This window comes from Copadichromis virginalis, linkage group LG17 (assembly GCF_057382275.1).
Source record: "Copadichromis virginalis isolate Kocher_CV1m ecotype Utaka linkage group LG17, C_Virginalis_male_GT1.1, whole genome shotgun sequence".
NCBI classification, from domain to species: Eukaryota; Metazoa; Chordata; class Actinopteri; order Cichliformes; family Cichlidae; genus Copadichromis; species Copadichromis virginalis.
The window spans coordinates 10,117,288-10,140,343 of record NC_140634.1 but is presented as its reverse complement, the minus strand read 5'-3'; the positions used below and the strand labels follow the sequence as shown (position 1 = coordinate 10,140,343).

General features: G+C 40.1%; 1 protein-coding gene across 2 annotated transcripts in view; it reads right to left on the bottom strand.

Moving 5' to 3' along the window:
* The window catches only part of bcar3 (BCAR3 adaptor protein, NSP family member), a 66,738-nt gene extending 46,585 nt beyond the window's left edge, over positions 1-20,153 (bottom strand). The window contains exons 1-2 of one of the 2 annotated variants that reach the window (XM_085437256.1): positions 19,919-20,153; positions 14,692-14,806 (exon numbers count right to left, since the gene is read on the bottom strand). In XM_085437256.1, the coding sequence (XP_085293382.1) occupies positions 14,692-14,806; positions 19,919-20,008 (205 nt within the window). In that variant the 5' untranslated portion in view covers positions 20,009-20,153. Of the gene's footprint in view, positions 1-5,363; positions 5,485-14,691; positions 14,807-19,918 lie in introns of those variants that run through there. The other variant, XM_085437257.1, reaches the window with a different exon arrangement.
* Positions 20,154-23,056: the final 2,903 nt, after the last annotated feature.

Here is a 23,056-nt window from a genome sequence, read left to right as displayed (position 1 = left end):
TAAAAGTCCTTCTAAGGCATGCCGGGTCAGAGAGAGTGGATTCCTCTGAAGGGTAGAACGACTACAACAGGAGAAGATATTATACGACCCTTGGGGACGGTCAGCTGTATGTGTATTTGTGTGTGTGTGGCCCTGACCATCTGCCAGACACAGACACACACTCTCCTGCAGAAGAGAATTGACTGACTCTCACTGATTGAAAACACAAACATTTAGCACTTACTCCCGTATACTGGGTCCGTTTAACTAATACATAAACAATTGATTCTGAGAGCTACAGCTACACTCTTGTCCTGTACATTTGCCTATTCTTTTCCAACCATTTATTTTTTTCTGCATTATTTCACTCTTCTCTCACTGGTCCCTACTCATCCATCTTCCCCCTTTCTCTTGTAGTCTCACACCCTCCTCCACACAGACATGCCCTCCCTCCCTTCCTCCCTGCCTGTCCATCATGGCAGCTCCCAGACTTGTCCTTCTCCCTTTTCTTTATCCTTTTACCTCTTATAATAATGGACTCGTCTAGTTCCCCACCACTTTTATCTTTGTCCCTGGTTCACCCTCTCTTCTCCACAGCTGTTCAACCAGTAGTTATAACTCTGCAAATGAGTGCAAGTGCTTCCTATACCAAGTCTATTATTTCCTATGTATGGACAGTATACGCTATAGTGGGTCAGACAGATTTGAAAAGACATCCATGCCAAAGAATTTGTGTTTTATACCAGCAAGTTTTAACTTCACATTAGGTTTGAGTGACACTTGCTAGTGCCTTTTTTTCATGTACAAGGTGTGTGCACGTTAAGTAACGTAAAAACTTCTTAAAATCAGTATCGTAACGGTTAATACTAGCGCTCATAACATAATCCCTCAGAAGCACAAGTGACAATATAATCAGTATACGGCAGAAAAGATAGGGGTATCAACAAAAAAAATATCAAGAATGCTGAGTCATTATTTCTACAATTTTGACCCACATTTCAACTGGTATCAATTTTCGCTTGTTGTTTTACAGAAAAACTGTTTGTTTTAAATAATGTGCTTTCATACAAACACACAGGAATGAACATTTCAAGATAATGATAAATTATTCATTCTAAGAGCTGGAGGGAAAAAAAAGTTTTTGCTTATAAATTTATTATTATTTTTTAAATCAAAACTAAACTAAAATGAAACAGCAGTAAGAAAAATCAACATATCAGAAACTTGATGCAGTCTTACCTTCAGAAACAACAAGAAATAACTATGTTTACATATTTCATGTTTACAAACGTACTCATGTTCATATACTAACAGTGCAATGTAGACGGTTACAAAGAGGAAAAACAGTCATAAAGTTTCAGTTTTTATTCCTCAGGTTCATTTAATAAATATCCTTCAAAATGCCCAATCATTCCCCTGCAATTGGTGGATCCTTATTCAACTGTCACATTGTTATTGTATTTAAACTGGTTATGAGGAATATTTTAAGAAGGTATTTATGCTATCTTACCTAAACATATGGTAGCCCAAAGCTGAGTACAAGTAAAATTTTTGTTATTACCTCAACCCAGTAAGATTGGGTAGCTAGACAATTCCAAAATAAATGGTTAAAAGGGAAATTCACACAGTTTCACATGTTCATAAAGGTCTGCCAGCCAATAAAAAGTTTTATTCTTTAGCCATGTAACAGACAAAACATCCTCAAGTGAGATTTGGTTTGTCACCAACACTAGTGAAGGCCTTGGGTTTGGAACAATAACATTTGTGCACAAGACCTTGGAGGGGGGGGGACGTGTAGATTAACGGGAAGAGGAAATGGCAGTATAAACATTTAGAGGACAGCAGTTCATTATAAAGAATTACTATCAATAAAACAAATATGCCTTCCTCCTTTTCACAGAGTATCTCTTGAGCCATTTCCATCTGAAGGACACTACTTTTGCAATCGGTTCAATTCAATTTAGTCAAATGTTTTGATGGTGAGCTCTCTCAGCATCTCTCCAGCCAACCCAACACATCAGCCAGGAGGCAGAGAGCTCTTTGGCTAATCCACTCAAGTAGTGGTTTTAAAATATTGGCCTTTTTGGGGAACATCAGGAGTCTTTAAGAGAGTTCCGCGAATCTCTTTTAGTCCTTTGGTACCATGGACAGATGGTTTACAAAACACAAACCGAGCGTCTAGATTAAAAAACACACTCGATAAAATGCTTCAAAATTAAAGTAGGGTTTTAACATTAAGCTTCAGATGCTGCAGAGGTGGTCTGTCATTACACACGAGCATACACACAACCGGGAGGACGAGCGCAAACATCAACATGCTTGGGAATGAGGGATTTCCTCTGGCTGGCTTAAAGTGTCTTCCTGCTTTAACATGCACGCAAATACTCATGCGCATGCACACACACACACACATTAGGAAAACCACCCCTGGCCAGAAGTGAACAATGGGAACAACTGTCACATGACCACTGTGTAGAGCCAGTCTTTGTTAGAGAGAGGGAGAGGTGTCCTACTGCGCTCTTCAGTGCGTGGGCTCACCAGTGTGTGTGTGTGTGTGTGTGTGAAAGAGTGTGTGTGTGTGTGAGAGATGTGTTTAACATATTAATGAGGCTCTTATTAAATCCCACAGCAGTAGCTGCCATTTCATACTTCTAAACCTTTGTGCACATCTCTCACTCTGTCAGACAGTCACACCTAACTTCCCCTCAGCATGTGCACTCATTTTGTACATTTACGCATCAGTCTTAACTGTACAGTCACTGTACACCACACTGTCAGACAGTTGCACGAAGTGGCAGCTGAGTAGGTGATGAATGGAGCTTGTAGATTTTCACTTCAGTAAAAGATGCAGAGTGAACTGTCAGGAAGAACCTGCAACCTTAAATCTGAAACCAAGTTTCAAATGATGTTTGAACTACAAAGATTGCACTGCATTGTGGGATGCACTTCTGACATCTTCTCATGTGTAAACAATTGAATTAAAAAGCTGATATATTTAATTATTTGTTAAATTGATCAAATTAAAGGCTATATATGCCTGAAGCATTGGTTAGTGTTATCACTGTCATCTTATTGTTATTTCACAACTAAAGCTATGTTACTTACAAGGAAGCACGGATAGTGCAAGCCAGGCTGTATAACAAATTCTGGCTTATCTCCAAAAGGAAAATCACCAGGACAGTGATTGGTTTCATTTACTCAAGCTTTTGTTGAGAAAACAGGCAGAACAAAAACAGGAAACAGGTTAAGTAAGGTAAGGTAGCACATACCCACTACATTAACTACATGTGGACTCAAAAGGATCCCAAATGGATCGATATGAAGCAGGAAAAAACAAACAAAAAACCTGCTAAATATGTTACTCTAAATGTAAATTGATTGGTACTTACATACTTAATTTGATCACCCCAACCGCTTCTTACAACAAGCCCCAATTACCCATTTACACGCACATTCATACAAGGGCTTATTTCTGTGTCCAAGTGTTTCACACCTAGCATTCACACTCCAATGGTTGTATCGGAGCAACTCGACGTTCAGTCTCTTGCCAAAAAGCCAGTGATCAAACCACCAAGCTTCTGATTAGTAGATGATCTCCTCTACCTCCTGAAGCGCAGCCACCCAACACTTCTTCACATAAATGACTAAATCAGTGTTTGACATTTTGGGTAACAGACCCATTTGCCTTCTCTCTGACAGTTCGATGGCAAGACTGATCCCACTTCAAGCCTTTTCATACTTGTCTGTACAACAATAAGGAAAGGTTAGAGCTAGAGGATAATGATGTGAGCTTAGCATAAGGACGAGGGGTACCTGTAACACCATTTCAAATCTTGTAAAGCTTTTTTAAAATGTCATTAAACATCATGTAATGTGCATAGTAGAAAGGTACCATTGTGCTGTTTTTGTCCATATTTCCACGTCATCTGTCGTACTGCTTTAATAAAGAAAAATTGCAGGTTCTAAGTTTAATTCAAAAATACTTAGCCTCTTTGACACAATCCACATCACTGATGTTGAAGATGCTGTGTCTAGCCCAGATGCTTCAAAGTTCCCAACTATATTATTTAGTATACTGCTGGATGGATAAATCTGGATCGTACTCTCTGTATTTGTCACATGTTTGTGTCTCTCTAAAGTCTTCTGGGCATCGGATGCAAGCATTAGAGGAAAATGTACAATATTTTCTTCAGATTTAAAGTACCACATATTGGTGATGACCAAGTAATGCAGCAATGTACTTAAATAAAGACCATAAATATCTGTTTTTCCCCCTTTTCCAGCTATGCAGGGTCTCTGTCTTTGCAAAGATTAGTAGGTTGTATAGTGCTGATGGCTTACTGGAATACCAAACAACTGACACCACAAGGAATCCAAGTAACACAACACTACACATACAATACTGACCCTGGAAACACACAACCGTCACAAATCTGTGCTCCTTGCATCTGACACAGACACATTTTAGCATTAAAGGCTGAATCTCATTGGTTTACTCCAACTCCACTGAGAAGTTCAGACATGACACTGACTAATGTCTGAAGCAACCTGCTGCATACATGTGTCCCCCCCCAACATCAACACCACACAGACACACATGCCTGACTCTGTCATCATTTAGTTGGTGGCTTGCTGTTTAAAGATTGACCTCTCAGTTATGAGATCACGAGTTTCAGCCTCGACCTGTCAAAGTGATCGTGAGCAAAACAGCAAAGCGCTGTCTGATAAGAGCTTTTAATTTACAGTTTTGTTTTAAACTCACAAATCTTTTAAGTCATATGTCACAAACACATATTCATCATCTTCGTATTTAGCAACGACTAATTTTAGGTGTTGTAAAGGGTTAAGCAACGCCATCTCTGACAAGCAGCCAGATTTTTGAGTCATTTATCACATCGAGTCAGGATAAGCAAATGCTTAAGTGAGCGAGCCTAACAAGAAAAAGAAAATGATGAAAGAAATGCCGTTGGTCTTATCTTTCATATTTCGTGTAATTATTTCCTGCTGGGTTTTCCACAGCTAACACCACCAATCCCAGCAACCGCAGTTACACCCAGCGCCTTGGGATGGCAACTTATTGCTCAAAAAAAAATCCCAGAGTAAATTTTACTCACTGGGAGCTGTAAACAAGGAAACCAAGAGGGATGGACGGACAGACAGCTGTGAGATGAAGGGAAAGCACAGCGGCGTAGGGAGATAAACAGCAGCCAGAGAAAGAAAGTAACAAGTAGAAAAACAGACAAACGGGGGAAAAAAATTGCATTCATAAGACGATCATAAAGATAGCTGCCTCAGCTCCGTCTCCTCTGCTGTCAACTTCCCCACATACACATTCCTACACCCCACTGCATACAAGTGTGCTCCTACAAACTTCTCATTCCTACCTGCAAGTGTGAGCTCCTCCTCAGTGTGTGATCGCTGCTCTTTTCTCTCACTTCACAAACTTATTGACTTTCATAATTTGAATGACTGACTAGCTAAAAATTGCTGACCGGCTCCTTTGGATGGGCAACAACAAGTAGCGCAGCATTGTCACAAACTCTGCCCTCCTCCTCCTCTCTTTGGGGAGTGATTTGTGAGCTCTCAGCCCCGCCTTTCATGCACTTCTGTGTTTGGGAGGAGTTTTCTTTCTCTTTTAGCAGAGTTGTCTTCTACCCCCCAGCACAGAAGAAAACTCCCACATACCCTCCTCTCCTCCATCTCCCCCTCCTCCGTATTGCCTTCACAGCCTCATATTTCATGCTCTCAACCTTTTTCTTTGGTACCTCTGACACCAACACCACCAACTAGTCTGGTACTTAAAGAAGATTTAGAGGTGACCTAATGTTGCTATTTACAGAGAGGCTGAAAAATGTGGTCTTGGCATGAATGTTGCACGTTTGAGCAACCTAAGGCGCTCTCAAGCCTCATGGACTTTAAGCACTTTACTGATTTATGTTTCAGCTGACACTGAGTCGAGTTTAGAGTCTACTTTGGTGCATTCTTTTAACAGGAATGCTGGCAAGAATGATTAAATTTCATCTGTGAAAGAGAAGAAGCAAGAAGAAGAGCTCTCCTTGTGTCATTACATCAGGTATGAGCTCATTTTTAGCCCGTGTTGTTTGAATGTGTGTGCGGCTCTGCTCGCCAGCCCTCAGGACAACACTCTCCTGTCTTTGTGCTCCTGTTCCTCTGTATTGTCTAGAGGTGATAACACACAGACACGTGCACACATGCATGTTTATGTGTGAGTGTGTGCGTTTCCTGTCAGACAATACAATAAGCCCATCCTGCTGCGGTGAAAGCCAGGATGATCAGATGACCCACATTAGACACACACACAAAAATGCTACATACATGCATGTGTTTTGATCTCAAGTTGTTCACACTACATTTGTCAAAACTGAGGAACCTGAATATTGTTTTTAATTTCTCTTTTACCTGCAGTTCAGAGGTTTTAGGTATTCATTAATGTTCCAACATTTGGGGACACGACATTATCGCCCAGCAGGAAGAAAGGCACTAACTTTCAGTTTGTACTTTTATAAGAAGTTGCGCCTGACTTTTCAGGTTTGAAATAAAAACGAGGACACACACAAAAATTTCAGGTACCAAATCTTCTGGTTTGATTTCTAAGTGATTTAAATAATTTGTTCCTGTCTGTGTCTGATCATGCCTTCTAGTAAAATCTGGTCATAAACCATAAGAATGATAAACAAAACAATGAACATTTTTACATTTAGCTCTGTGACTCCTTTACTATAAAGGGATCAAGTGATTTCTATAACCTGGGGAAGGAGCTATAGAGAAACTGAAAGACCAAGCCAAATTACATTTGCATTTTATCCTCTATTTTGATTTTGCCTGTTAGCAGTATTTGCAGTGAGGCAGCACAAGTAGTTAAAGATTTGCATTTCTTAAAAAAAACACCACAAATATTGAGTAAATCTGGTCACTAACAAATTATCTCCTTAAATTAAAAAAAAGAAACGAAACTTACTTCTTGGCCTCTTCTTGACGATGAACAGAGAGCACACTGTGAATGTTAGAGGCCAAAGCCTAGAAGCTGCTCCTGGACTCCTGCCTGCGTGGAGTGCTATTTGGAAGTAAAAGCTAAATGCATCTGAAGCAGATTTTGTTTTAAAGTGCCTTTTCACAAAGGCATGTAAAAATTCTTGGCATGTTGTACGCAAGGGTGGTATTTCCAGAAAGCAGCACGGTGAGTCAGAAGTATAATCTGTCATCATCTCCTGAATCACCTGAGCTTCCCAAAATGTGAGGGCCTGGAGTGAGGAGCAGAAGCATTATCCTTCCAAACTGAGTGGCACATGTCTTTGTGATGAAAACGCAACCACCCTTTCATCTAAGCCCACACAGAGGTGCATCTATAGTTTACGGTAAATGAGTATGTGGCAATAATGCAATGGAAAAAAAAAAGAGTCACAAGTCTTGTAAACTTTGATGAGGTAAAGTTGTTTTACCAATTTGAAACACCACGACATACTTGGAGTTTGGGGCTGAAATGTCACTCTAAAGCAAAACAGATTAAATTAGCACTACAATGTCTACAAAGCACCAGTGATTTCCTGCTGTTTGAAGTTTGATTGAATTTGCTGTTTCTTCTTGTTTTTGATTGCTTAAATATTAGGAAGCGTGCAACATCAAAGCTTTATCTTTTAGAAAAGTGGAGAAACAAACTGTTTACATAACTAGATTTTTTTTTAAAAATGTTTGGAGATTACCACACCATAACAGCCATTTCCTGCACTTCCTGTTGGTGTTAGTCCTTAGCCCAAACCCTCCTTTGACACATGGACACTAAGGTAGCACACTGGAACAAAGCCTTGCTGGCACTTTGAGGTTGGCACCGTTTTTCCACCCATACACACCAGGGTGCAAGTAAACCATTAAGTAGATGGGCTTGGCGTCACTCCCAACTGAAGCTGCTTCCTGCAAAGAACAGGATCTGCTATTACAAGTTTATTACAGTCACTTCCCTCATTCTGTGGTATTCCTCTTGCTTCTCAATAGGAAGCTCTGAAGTAAAGAAAAATCAAGCATAGGTTTCAACCTTTGTTCCATTTTTACTTTTCTCTCCATCAGCTCCTTATTCCTTGCTGCTCCTTTATTTTTCTTATAGCTCTGTTTACAGATGCTTGTCTTTCCATGTGTGTATTTCTGATCAGTAAACATTTCTCTGTTAATGCCACTCCTCATTCCTCCGTTGCAGCCTCAGGGTCTTAAAAAAAAAAAAAAAAAAGAAGGAAAAAAGAAAAGGCAGGTCTTTGGCTGAAGAATCAGTTCAGGTAGAATTAAATCTGCTGGTTTCTGACTTATGCAGTCATGGTTTCTGTGGAACAGCTACGTCAGTCAATACGTCAATTACAGCAGCTCATCAGAATCAGAATCGTGTTTATTGGCCATGTATATGTGCAGACACATACAAGGAATTTGGTTCCGGTAGATGGTGACTCTCAAGCACAGCAATGTAAATTACGCACACACACACACACACACACACACACACACACACACACACACACACACACACACACACACACACACACACACACACACACACACACACAAAAACTGTGTAAACCAACCATAAATAACCAATCTAAACTTATATACATAGAATACAGGATGACAGAAATGAAATGAGGTGGAATGAATACTACAGAATGTACATAAGGTGCAGTTGTAGTCTGGCAGTGGGAGCAGTGTGACAGGTCAACTGTTTAGGAGGGAGATGGCGAGGGGAAAGAAACTGTTGGGTGGTCCTGGACTGCAGTCTTCTATACCGTCTGCCAGAGGGCAGCAGATCAAAAAGTCTCTGTCCAGGGTGTGAGGGGTCTGTGATGATTTTCCCTGCCCGTTTCCTGGTTCTTGAGAGGTACAGATCCTGGACGGAGGGCAGGGGGGCGCTGATGATCCTTTCTGCTGCCCGTACAGTCCGCTGCAGTCTGCTCCTGTCCTGTTTAGTGGCTGCTCCATACCAGACTGTGATGGAGGAGCACAGGACGGACTCAATGACCACAGTGTAGAACTGGATTAGCAGCTCCTTTGGAAGACTGTAGGGTTAGGGGTTGTCTCAGGAAGTAAATCCTCTTCTGGGTCTTTCTGAGGATGGCGTTGATGTTGGTCTCCCACTTCAGGTCCTGGGAGATGGTTGTACCCAGGAACTTGAAGATCTTCACAGTCGACACAGGGCTGTCTGATATGGTGAGGGGGAGCAGAGTTGAGGGATGTCTCCTGAAGTCCACTGTCATCTCTACAGTCTTAAGAGTGTTCAGCTCCAGATTGTGCTGACTGCACCAGAGTACCAGCCGCTCAACTTCCTGCTGGTATGTGGACTCATCACCATCCTGAATGTGGCCAATGACGGTGGTGTCATCTGCAAACACATTTATGTATAATGTGTTCCATAAAGATTGCTACGTGCAATCTTTAGTCATTTATTGAATGTGTTCATAAAAAAGGACCAAATACAGTGTTATTCACACTGTCATAGTTACAATGACATTGATCTATGATTCATTCAATCATAATAAAACACACCTAACTCAAAGAATAAACCAGTGCCGTCTATACATAACAGACAACTTAAAGAACTTATGTTAAATTGTATATAGGGCCATCTTTGTGTACTGTGTTACGAGCAGGCTATCACAAAAGAAAAAACAAACAAACAAATAAATAAAACAAATCCTTTAGTTGAAGCTACAAAAATGGCAAAAGGAGAAGTGACAGACCTAAAAACTATCTACATGAAATGAACAGTATCTGAACATCATGTCCTTAAAAAACAGGAAAGAATCCAGCAAAGACCTGACACAGGACCTGAGCGATGCATGTGCTCTTTCCATTCCCCTGCTACTCACCTCATCAGAAACAGTCTCAGTGGAAGGGTGGCTGTCAAGAAGCCATTACTGAGGAAGGGAAATGGAGAGAAAAGGCTGAGGTATGCCAAATTACACAAGAACTGGACTGAAACTCAGTTTCAACAGCCCTTATGTAGTGATGGATCCACATTTAAAATGTTTAGTTCAAATCGTCACGAACATACACAGAGGAGGGAGCCAACACCCAAAGAGGAACTTTGAAATGCCCTTCAAGAAGCCTGGAGAACTATTCCTGAAGAGTAAATACAGAAATTAGGAGAAAGCTTGCCTAAGAAAGTTCGGGCAGAGTTGAATAAAGATGTTCATACCAAACACTGATCTAGCTGTACAAACGCCATTTTTTCCTTTATATAGTGCAATTCCAAAAAAGTTTGCAGAATAAATCCTAGTTCTCCTCGCAAAATATAAAGAAATGAAGAGTGGCTTTGTTTTTCAGAAAAGGACAAACATGGTCATTTGTTAAGATGGTTAAAATAGTGAATGTTTAATTTCACAGGACCTCGAGCGGTTTTCACAACGTGACACTGACATGGAAGCATATAGCAGCAGTGTTGGACAGATTCCAGAAGTACATAAGGAACATTTTAAAGTTTACTTTTTCTCCAAGAATTCGACCATTTGGATAAATCTGGGAGCTAGATATTCCCTGTTTTGACATTTGTGAGATAAGAGCAGAATTGTTGACAGCTGAGTTTGTGTTACTGACACATGCAGACAGAAACAGGAAGATGTTTATAGTACACTTAGTATTAACTGAAGGTCATGTTGATGAGTCTATCACCTTCACAAGGGAGATTAACCAGCCTGAAGCCCGGCACCGAGAATTATCTAATATTTAGTACGAAGAATGTCTGTGAGGTAAACTCAGTGCACGCATCTTGTGTTTTTACATAAACTGTATGTGATGTGCACTGAGAATCTGCAGGTCTCCACTGCGAACTGCGCCAGATTCTGTTTAAAAAGACTTGATTTGGTTCTTGTTCTACTCCCTGCTGTTCGTAACAAAGTCACAGTTTCTTCCAAATTGTAAATCGAGGTCAAGTCTCATTAAGTCACATTCATGCTGTCCCTTCCTCTCTCTCATTGTGATCAAATACAAAAAGCAGCAGCAAACAAAGTGAAATCTCATTTACGCTAACATTACATGTCCGTCTAGAACTATGTCTCTTACCATGAGGATGTTACTTTGATGCACACCAGCTGCATACGTTGCTGTCCAAACTAACCCCTGAAGCATCAATGCTCCCTTCAGCAGCCTCCCAAAACAAGACAGTGTCTGCAACACAACTAAAGCTGCTTATAAATGCACAGAGGAACATGACAAATAGTCCAAGACAGGTAGTCCTGACAGGAGTGAACAGCGAGGTGAGGCACACGAAAAAACAGCCTGATTCAGAGGACGTAATAGATCTACTGTCAGACACTGCTGCATCAACAGTCACATTTCAAATATTTGGTTGTAGTGTTTACAGTACAGCCTCTACTTTTGTTGCTGCTTATTTGGCAAGTAGTGACCAGGTAGGGCGAGGAAGCTCAAAGATGGCGACTCATTATGTAAAACCATCCATGCAGCTAGGTACACATTGAGCGTGTTCAAGTGCATCACCTTGAAAATATTTAGCACATGACTGGAATTTGAACTTGAAAGATGAAAAGAGCACACACAGTCCTGTTACTTTCAGAGTACAGCGCTGATTCGATAAACCTCAGTGCTGTAAACCACAGTCCTGAAAGGAATATAAAAGTATTCATTAATATGTGCTTATGTACACCTTGATGCTTCCCATGCTGATGCCACGGTATTATCACATAATGCTAATGAATGTGGTTATAAACTGAAATTAAACCTATATGCAAAGAAAAAAACAAAACCCCAAAAAACCTCTCAAACAACTACCGAGCTCAGGTATTTAAACATGGAATTTTAACACAGCATACACAGAATAGCCTCAATGACACAAACAGCTGTAACAAAACAGTGCCTCAAAATAAAATGCCTCAAATATGTGAGGCATGAGCATGCATGTGGGGGTTTTACTGATGCCTCCTATTTCACCCTCTAAATGCTCTAATTAGAACATCTCTTCTTCTCCACTGCTTTTTAATACCTGCTGTTAAGGAAAGTACCTGCTGCACACATGCCTGTGGGTGGGTACACACACACACACACACACACACACACACACACACACACACACACACACACACACACACACACACACACACACACACACACACACACACACCAATTAAAAAAAAAGTAATATGATGAAATTAATATATGCCTGAATGCAGTCTGTGAGTTCACGTTATATTCTTAAGAAAAAAAAAATTACGTATCTCTGTTGGGACCAAAAATTGGAATGTTGCTATACCAACTAACAGCCCTTATGAGGACAAAATGCTCGTGCCCACGAATTTAAAGGCATTTTTGAGACCCAAAATGTAGTTTTAGTGTCAAGGTTACAGTTAGGCTAAACCTGACCGTAACCTAAGGGTTAGAGTAAGCGGCTAAGGAAGGCACTATGTCAATTAGATGTCCCACTAAGATATGAAAACGCAGTGTGTGTGTGTCTGTGTGTGTAAGAGAGATGCTATTAGCTGAACAAAACTGGACTCTGTGATAATGATAAGCTTGGCAGCCTGCCAGGCAGACAGATAATACCACAGTAGTTGGTGACTGAGTGATTTCCACCAGAGGCCATTTCATCTCAGCAGCAGTCGTCAGCCTGTAGGCCAGGTCTCCAACAGTGGTCACGCAGTGATCCCAGGAATGTGAAAATAAATGTTTTTATAAGGGGTGAGCTGTAATGATAGGTAAACTGCTCATTATATGCCTCGTCTACATATCTGGCATCAGTGCTCCAGTTTCACTCACAGGTAATGACAACTTGTCAATGAATAAAATAAAATAATAATAATAATGATAATAAAAAAAAGAGTTTCCACTATTTGTAAATATAAGTCATGAAATCTAGCAATGATAGTTATAATTCATATAATGGAGGTAAGGAATACTGGAATATGTTTAAATTAAAACATTAAAGTCCACAGCTTTTCCATCAGTATTTCGTTTTCTTTCGTTGCAATTTAACTTTTAAAAATGTATTTATTTGTAATTCAGTGATCCTGAGCATTTTGTGGCTTATAATATTTTTGGGAAAACGAATGATGACAAAAAGGAAATATCCTTATTATTGGTGTTATTACTATTCATGCACATGGTGAGAGGTACTGTTTTGTTGTTGTTTATTAGTCATATTGTTTGTCATGTTTGTTTGTAAGTACACATAAATTCAGGTACAGATGTTTTGGTAAATCACTGATTTGTACATTAATTTTTCATAGGCATGAATTATACACAGATTTGTGCCCACGCGCTGTTAGTAAATGAGGCCCATTGTTTCAGTCTTGTGGTTCATTTTGAAAACCTATACGATGCTGCCATGTTTCTTTTAGAAAGAAGAGGTTTTCTGATGGACACACTTTCAAACAAGCCAGACTTTTTCAGTCTTTTTCCAACTGTGCCATCATGAACTTTAACATGTTAACTGAGGCCTCACAGTCTGAAATGTTGCTCTTGGGTTTTTTGCAATTTCTCTGAGCATTTCATGTTTTGACCTGAACATTATGTTAACACACAGTTATATGGTCCAGACCAGCAAACTACCAAAGCCTCTGTCTTCATAAGGCACCTGGCTGCTAGATTCCCTCTTAATTCCTGTGGAAGCACATTTCACAGGACTGTACAGAGTCCAGTTTCAAGTTACTTTCTTTGTACCCATTTGTAGATTTGGTCTGCAGTTAGTAGGTCATCCATCCTCATTCATGCACATTTTCAAAATAAACCCAGGCAACACAACAGATATGCATAGTAAAACATACTGAAAAAGGAAAAAGAAATACCTTACTGCTAAATGACCAGCAGTAAAACCAAACTTCCACAAAACCTAAATTATGCCAAACCAGATGCAGAAAGTCAAATGTTTTTATACTTACTGTAACTTGAGGTCTCTTTGTTTGCGTGTTTTGTTTTTTAGACACTTCATACCAGATGGGTTTGCAAATTGCTAGGTTTACTATGAGACAGGAGGAGACTCTTTATAGTCCCTGCTTCCTCTTAACAACTTCAGAAAGTCTGGCTCCTGAAAAATGTTCAGAAGTTCAGCCAAGAAAGACACTGTGGGTTGTTTTTTTTTGTAAGTGATGCAGCGGGCGCAGTGTTTTGATCACAAAGTGGCTATTTTGCCCCAAGTTTGCATCTTCTGATTATGCCTGCTGTTGTGCATGGCTGTTGCTACATGTTATCATACAACAAGATCCACTACAATTATTTAGTGACTTTACTTATACAGCAGTCACCAAGACAACAGCTAGATTTCACTTTATAATGCATGGGAACCAGAGCAAACAAAGCAGTCTGTCACGAACACACTAAAAAGCACATCCACGCATGCATACATGCACACCTCCAAAAGTGATTAAACCCAGCAGGAGTGCAGGCCTCAGCACTCTTCTCCCTAGTTGCTGACAGCTTTGGTTCACATGCTTTGTGTGTGTGTGTGTGTGTGTGTGTGTGTGTGTGTGTGTGTGCGTGTGTGTGCGAGAGAGAGAGACAGCATTATCCTGAGTAAGATAACCCCCTCCACCAGCGACCCCCAGGCACAAGCAAGTCTTTACATGACACTAATGCTTCTGTCTCTGTCTAGTCGCTGGGCACACCAGGAATCAAATCAAACACAGATCCAGAATCAACAACTTGATGGAAAAGATCAGGTAAGATAAAAAGTGTTTAGGCATCCGGCAGCGTGTTGGAGTGCAAGAGTACCTCTCCTCCTCTCTCGCTCTTGAAGGAGGCGTAGAGAAGTAAGAAGGTGCAGGCGGTGGAGGTGATTGTGGACTCCAAGCACCAAGAGGTCATACTCTGTGAGGTGAAGCAGATCCTGGAAAATATAAGCAAACAAAAACGTGCATGTAAAATCAACCTGCTCTAGAAATAGTGTTGGATACTGTATCTTAAAAATAAATACTAAACCGCTGAAATGTTTCAAACTACCACAGGCTACGAAGTTCTGTGGAGCAGTCGACAGCTTTCAGCAACTTTCTGCTCAGCGTTTCAGTTTGTTGTTGGGGCAAATTAACCCTAGAAACTGCATCCTTTAATTCAAGGTGTACAAAACAAACAAAGCTGCATTTAACCATTGTGAAGTTAAATAGTCTGCATGTTTTACTGTGAGATGATGTCTGGATCATAGATGTGAATTCATTTTTTCAAATAAAAATAACAGTTTAAAAATATACTATGTTGTCCCTGTATCGTATCAGTTACATATTGGGTTCAAATAAGCTGTGTCCCAGCCTACAGTAAAGCATTGACTTATGGTTTTACTGATATTTACACTTTTTAAACACAGGTTTTGCATAAACTGAGTCTAGAGGACTCATTGGACCCTCACACAACTAAAATTTCATCTCAGTTTGAACAGAGTTTCATTTTCAGATAGAAGACAAACATGGTTTTTGCTGGGTTGGGCTACAACATACCTGCAGAATACCGTTAATGCAAAAATATAATTCCCAGTTAATGCATCCAAACCAATCTAACAGACCTGCCATCAATTCTGAAATGAATCTCCTACATTGTCATTTTTTTGGTCAACATTGTGAAAAAGGCAACTGTGGCAGGAATGAGGCATGGCGTGACCACAATTCTGCATTCTCCAACATATTTTTTTTACGGTTGCGTTCTAACACACTTCCACGGCTGCAGCTCCCTAGCTGCCAGCCACACATACCCACAAAGACAACATGACAGGACCCTACACCAAGCTGGCGAGGCGTGACTGTGATGCCGTGCAGGTGCGTCCGCCTTCCCTGCCGCAACAATTCTACTTGTGGTTTTACTGAGGTCATAGTGGGTGGTGCTGGGGTACTGAGCAGCAGTATTTTTACAGTCTGTAATATTTTGATCCTTTTGTCTGTTAGAGAAAAGTCAAAAAGCAAAACCATTTCTGCCACTTTTAACTGGATTTTAACTATTCCAATACTTATTTAAAGGCTCTTATTGTCATTCCAGCAAATATTCGCATGAGGTGAAATTGTATTTTGCACTCAGGTGCTTGTTAAGCCCAACAACAAGAATAAAACACATCAAGAGCAATAAATACAAAAATACTGGCAGGCACCAGTGCTGCCCCTCAGCCTACTAATAGATGCACGTATGATATATATTTGAAGATCCTAGATGACTTCCATCTTGAGTTATGGCATTCACAAGATTTTCAGAAAGCAGTGCATAATAAAAAGGCTGAGACCACAAGTGACCTCTTATCTTCCAAAGTGTCATCTCCACCTCTCATCCTGCTGCTGTCATTACACTGTCTTAACACACACCCTGCCACACTTCCACACTCGCTGTGTTATTAACTTACATGACCTTTGAAGTAGAGACCTACCAAATCTTTGAACCATAACCCAACCTTCTATAGTACGCTTGTAACCAAACGGAAAAAAGAAACCCACCCAAAAAACCCCCACAACACACACAGACATGTACATGTGACACAGTGTGTCATCACATGCTGCTCTGAGCTCAGACCAAGGGCTTTTTGTTCTGATTGCTCAACAATATGACTATTCTCATGGCTCATGACAAACACTGCTCTATTTAGACTCTGAGCATGCAGTGGGCACCCATGAATGTAAACACACACAGACAAATTAAAATCACAGTGAAAGGGCGCACAAGCACACTGCAAGTAAGAAACTGCTCACCTGCATCCACAAGTAGCCAAATACATGCACACAAACCAACTCTGCCTCATCCGTGCACAAAAGTGCACACAAAGGAGGAAACGGTTTAAAAAAAAATAACCCTGAATGGGAAACGGAAACACACACACACACACACACACACACACACGAAAAACAAAAGGGAAAAAAAGAAAATTACAAGAGATGAACCTGAGTTTATCAAGGTGCGTACAACACATGTGACAGATGGTCACTGGGCTCAACATGCCTAAACAGCTCAATAATAACATGTTGGCAAGTCAAGAAAGATACTACATTTGTTCAGCTCATCACACACACACACAGTTCAAGGTGTGTGCATGAGGGGGAGCGAGAGAGAGAGATAAGTCTTTCTGTCTGTCTCTCTCTATCTCAGAATCTCTCCCTCCCTCTCCTGTCTTTCTCATCTCAGTCTGCATGGAACAGCAAGTTGACATGTTTTCTTTTTTCTCTGTTGTCCACATCACGCAGAGCTGAACAACAATATGAACTCCCATACCAGTCCTGTGGAGAGTTGACATAGCACTTGTGGATGTTGGTTTTGCCAGCGTAAATGTTATTTCAACAATGAAGGTGCAAGTAAATGAAAAGGCAAGCAGAGACGTGGGGATGTTTCCGGACATTAAACATCTCACTGTGGCGCAGTGATCTGGAATTTTTTTTAAATACTGCATGAATCGATATTTTTGGTAATAAAATGGCCTGTTGAATTTAAATGTCAAACTCTTTGACATTTGAATCACGTGGCAGAAAATTTTAAAAAAGCAGCACTTCTATCTCCAGTGGAGACACAGGTTAAATTATAAGGTGGGGCTGAGAAAGACAACATCCATGTTCTCTAACTAAATGCTGTACGTTAACTGTTAACTGTAGTTTTGTGGATAATCAAGAGAAATCAAGAATCATCATCACCTCAAAATCTATAATACATGCATCCATTCTCTTCCTCTTATCCTCTCAACACAGAGACAGACAACCATCCACACTCACATTCACACCTATGGACAATTTAGAATGACCTATTAATCTAACCCCACTAACTGCATGTCTTTGGACTGTGGGAGGAAGCGGAGAGAACCCAAGCAAACATCCAACATCCAGGCAGATATTAAAAAAAACATTACTGCAGCAAGAAGTTTTGGGTTTAACGTGTTACTATAATCAAAGTACATACTTAGAAAGGATAAGAGTGTGACGGTTAAGTGCTAACAGCATCAAGTACAGAAACAACCACATTATATTGCTAACACAAAGATAGCAAAGAACCCAGAAAGACGATAAAGCTGAGTTCATGCTAATCGCAGTCCAGCACCCAGACGCTGAACTTCAACAAAGGCATTGACATACAGCCAGACTTCCATTCTCCATTTCTACCTGTGCATGTTTCTAAAGTAGAATCACAATGGCTTTAAAGTCTATTAGGGATGTTTTCATGTTGTGTTGTCAGCTTTCTTCTTATGTAAACCCTAAAAGAAAGCTCTATGTGCGTCTACATTAGCAGAGAGATTTGTGTTGGTGTGTGGAACTGTAACCCAACCTTTATGTTATTAGCTGGTAATTACATGACGATGCATTTTAGGTCAATTCACGGAGTAACGAGAAAGTAATGTAACTAGTAGTGTAACAAATTACTTTCTCTTTAAGTAACATACTGCAAGAACAGTAAGAAGTAGCATGTAATACATTACTTTTTTGGAATAATGACCCCAACACTGGCAAAGGCTGTGTTAATGATGTTAGTTTAGTTAGGTTTGTTTTCACAAGCATGGATGGCTCAGAGGCACTGAACCTCATGTTGTTGTTCTAATATGAATAGGAAGGTTAGCAACACTGCACTGACTTCATTATGAATGGAGGATGGTCAAGAAAGAGGTAGGGGATAGTTCTTAGTTTTATCCTCCCATAACAGCAATTACAGTGTAACAAGAAGTGCAAACAACTCCTCACCATCACCTTAAGTATATATGTCAGACCTTACAGAGACTTTCCTTTACACTGAAAAAAAAATACACAGTGTACATCCTAAAGCATTAGCTACATGTAGATCTACGCTCAGAATTTCATCCATTTAATATTGAGAAAATATTTCACATAACAACTTATATCTACACTCTTTCATTTAAACGTGACTAGAATAGCCTTTTCTTGCGCAAGCTTTCTTGTATTTTCTCTATTATGCCTTCACTGTGCACAGATGCATTCTGGGTAAACATTAGCTAGAGGTAACGCAATAATTCATGTCTTATTGGCTCATGAATCTTGTCCCCTAGCCAAAGGCTGTGTACCATTCAGCATGAAGTTGGGTAATGGCTGAACAGCCTCCACATCGCTGTCCATTCAGGCCGGTGATGAAGTTTTATAAGGCTGCTTTAGTAGTCAGTCGTGGGAAACTGCCTTAATAACAACCACTATTTCAGTTGTTGGAATGCAAACATTGTGTGACTACTTAAAAAGGTCAGTTCATTCAAATTACAATGTATTTATCACTTACAGCTCACGGGGACAATAAAACACCTTTTATATTATTACTATCAATCATGTCACTTTCTCTAGAGAAACAAAGATGTTGTGCCCTCTGTATAGGTCTGTATAGATCTTCCAACTTAAATTAACTCAACATCTGATATATGATCATGCAAATCTCATTATCTGCTCAAACAACTGTTTTTAATTTTTTTTTTAAATGTCCTCTGTAGTTCAAAATGTTTATCCAAATCATCAGTGGTGTCCTTTTGTGGTTCTTCTTGTATTTGATTTGTTTGTTTGTTTTTTCACCCAACTTAGGACAAGACCTACCAAAACTAAAAATATATACGTAAAAATGATAAAAGTATTATATGTCCTTTAAGCTGGCTCATACTGGAATGGATTCACTTGTCACACATCACTTTGAAGCCGATTGCCATTTGGTTGCCTAGGTAACCGATTCGGATCTCTAATCAGCGGTATCCCGCGCTCTCATTGGTAGCAATTTCAGTCATTTTTGGCATTTTTATACCATGTCTGAATACCATAGTTAAAATGATTAACAATCAACACTAAAACACTTCTAAAGCGTTGGCAGGTTAACTACCCACAGAAAACCTTTTCTTGAGCGCTAGAAAATGATGTTTACTTTCCAGTAAACATCATTTTCCTCAAGAGGTTTTCCTCTAAGCTTGTTGTTTTATATAATTTACAACAGCTTCACGAGTCATTTAAAAACTCGGATGCTAAAAAACATGTGGGTTGTGCTGCTGTGTGCGCACATGTACTTGTATTACCTCTACGCCATCATATTCCTGCTCCAGTGCTGTGCAGTACTGTGGCAGTCCCAGCTGACTCAACCATCGGGAAATAGACTGATGCTTCATGGTGACAGATCAACCACACAGATGCAGGCAGAGTTGACTCTTTCAGAGACTGAAACACAATTTTTTTTAAAAAGATCGAGAGAGAGAGAGAGAGAGAGAGAGAGAGAGAGAGAGAGAGAGAGAGAGAGAGAGAGAGAGAGAGAGAGAGAGAGAGAGAGAGAGAGAATATGTGTTTAATGAGCAGTTAAACATATAATACAATAATACAATTAAGTTGCAAATTTTAACACTACAAGTTGCCTATTTCAGTGTCGGATTTGGTGCTGTATGCAGTTTCTCACACATACACTAAGATTAATCAGTGTTTCTCTGCTTAGTGACCTTGTGTAACTAATGGCTCTGGAATTTGCCAGTTAATTATGAGCTGGACTGAATGGTGCAAAAGACTCGCAAACTATGATAAATATTTCCCAAACTAATTTCTGTGTGTGCCTGGATAATATCCGTCTGTATCTGTATGATATTAAACTGACAACTTTTCTTCAGTCTTACTCTTTATCGGTCTAATGAGCTGTTAGCAGTATCGCTACAGGACACCCCAGAGCGATGATGTCTCAATCTTAACTGATACTGATAATGCAAATCAAACTGTCTGTGCCTGTGCTGCCAGGGCCAAGATACACCCTGAAATCATTTTTAAAAATGAACATGATACTGGGGAATAACGCTGATATAACCAAAACGCCCTTACCGATTACCACCACACATCATTTTATCTGGAAGCCCAAGCTAACATTCACACATGAGCACAAGTCAAACATATAGTCAAACATAATAAAATGCATTCAGAAAGTATTCGCTTCCCTTGGATTTCACATTTTCTTATTTTGGAGCATTTTTGGTAACCTGTGTTCAGAATCACTCAATTCAGAATAACTCAAGAGCTCAATAGGAAACATTTGACTGATGAACAAATCTGTAATCGCTCTCTTTGCTGCACATCATTACGCTTTTTCTTTTTGAAAGCTAGTATCATTGTGTATCATCTGTGTGATCATATTATTTATATATTGTGTCATGTAGGTGGCAGAGTACATATGGGGTGGTATTGTGTTTCATGCATGTCTGTGTGTGTGAGTGGTGGCATGTCACATATAAAGACAGAACATCTAACAGCTTGTCAAGCAACGACGGAGTGACTGAGCACACGCAGCGACCCCCACCCACCCCAACCAATCACATTAAGTGACGTTATGAGGATTTACATTTTATCAGTGACATCCCCAAAGGTTGTCAGAACCTACCAACATCAACCAATGCTGGGATCCATCATCCATATTAATCTAACCTGTGTGTGCCATTATATAGATTAGAGAATAAGAGTCAGTCACGCAGTATAGGGACTCCATTCAGTGTCTAACACCATTTCCAGTTCAGCCCAATAGAGGTCATTTGAGAGAGTAATCTCTGTATATTACTCACCAGCATATATACAGTACATACTCTACACAGTGTATATTATAGGCATCAGAAAAAATATTCACTCCTCCTTAATCTGGATACTGAAGGAAGTTAACTACTGAAGGGATAGAAAAAAATAAACACTTTAACGCTCAGAAACATTTGCCTCACCTTCATTCAGCTATCTGGAGACAGGAGGGTTGCATTTCTAATCTGCTGACAACCAGTAATTAACTGTAAGTAACAATATCAAGAATATTTATGTTTATTTGAATGTGACTTATCTGTTTGACTTAAGTTTGACTTATCTGACTGTTTTAATTCGCTTAATGCGCCTTATGGTCCAAAAATACGGTAATAAACTCCAAAAACAACTGATTGTACGTTTAAGGCTTTTTGGATACGTCAGCAAACGTTAACACTGAGTATATTTTTTCATTTGTGCAAACATCATATAAAAAAAAATGCTGTCAATAAAACTAGCCAATACTTATTTGATCCGGATATAAAATTCTCTATATGGCCATTAACTTACAGTGAAAGCATTTCTGTGCAAGCTCACCTATTCTCTCTCTGTGTGTGAGTGCACATACATACACAAATGCACAGTCATTCACTTTACTGTCCAATTTCATTATGGTATTATACTGCCGCTGCAAACACACACACTAATATAACTAATCTCCGTACATTATTTGTGAGTTGATCCATCAAGCTGTATTGTTTTCCTAAACATTACTCCAAGTCAATTTTATGAGTACAACTGTGCCACACAATGCAACAAGACACTAATGATGATTAAAGTCAGTAAAGGACTTGTATCACAAAGTAGCCCTATAGCATCTACAGACACAGCAAACAAATTATCTAAATGGCAGAGCTTCCTCGTTGTCAGTGTCCATAGTCCACAGTTGTGGTGGTGAGGGGGGTGTGCTCCACTCTGACACTGGTGAATACGGTGCGTCTTCACTCCAATCTTCAAATGTAGGGTTCGTGGCTGGATCTTCAGAGACTAAAGATTGCTCAGTATCCCTGGTACCAAGTACCAAATATGTACCAAGTTCTGTCACTCTGATGGTTGATTGAGCAGAAGGGCTGGAAGATGCCATTTTCATGGAGAATTTCAAGCCCAACAGATGGGAATTACCGTTCTTTTCCAAAGTTGCAGCTGCTAGAGACACAGTGGCCCACTCTACGGTTTTTGAAAATTGCTGCCACACCTACCCGCACCCTTTAAGATCAACCCACTTCCAGATCACGCCCCCCTTCTGTTATTTTAAAAAGAAGACCGCCGTCTCATTCCTTCAAACCTTTTTTTTTTTAGCTCAACAACAGAGAGAAGTATGGCCTCTACAGCCCTGCGCCACCCTGCGGAGGAGGAGGAAAGTTCTGCGGACGAGGGCACAATATTACCTGACATTGGAAAAGCCGCAGCAAGCGGACGAGCTTGACGGTTGGGCATCTTCTTTGTTCATCGATACCGTGAAAACCGCGGTGTATCATCTTGTCAACCTAGTAATCAACAAGTACCTCACTGACGAATGCAACGGTTGTATGTCCGATCAACCCCGCCAGAAACAGCACGAGTGTACGCGAGTGTTGGAGGATGACTTTTACGCTGAAAATTATTACAGCATCAGAAAAAGA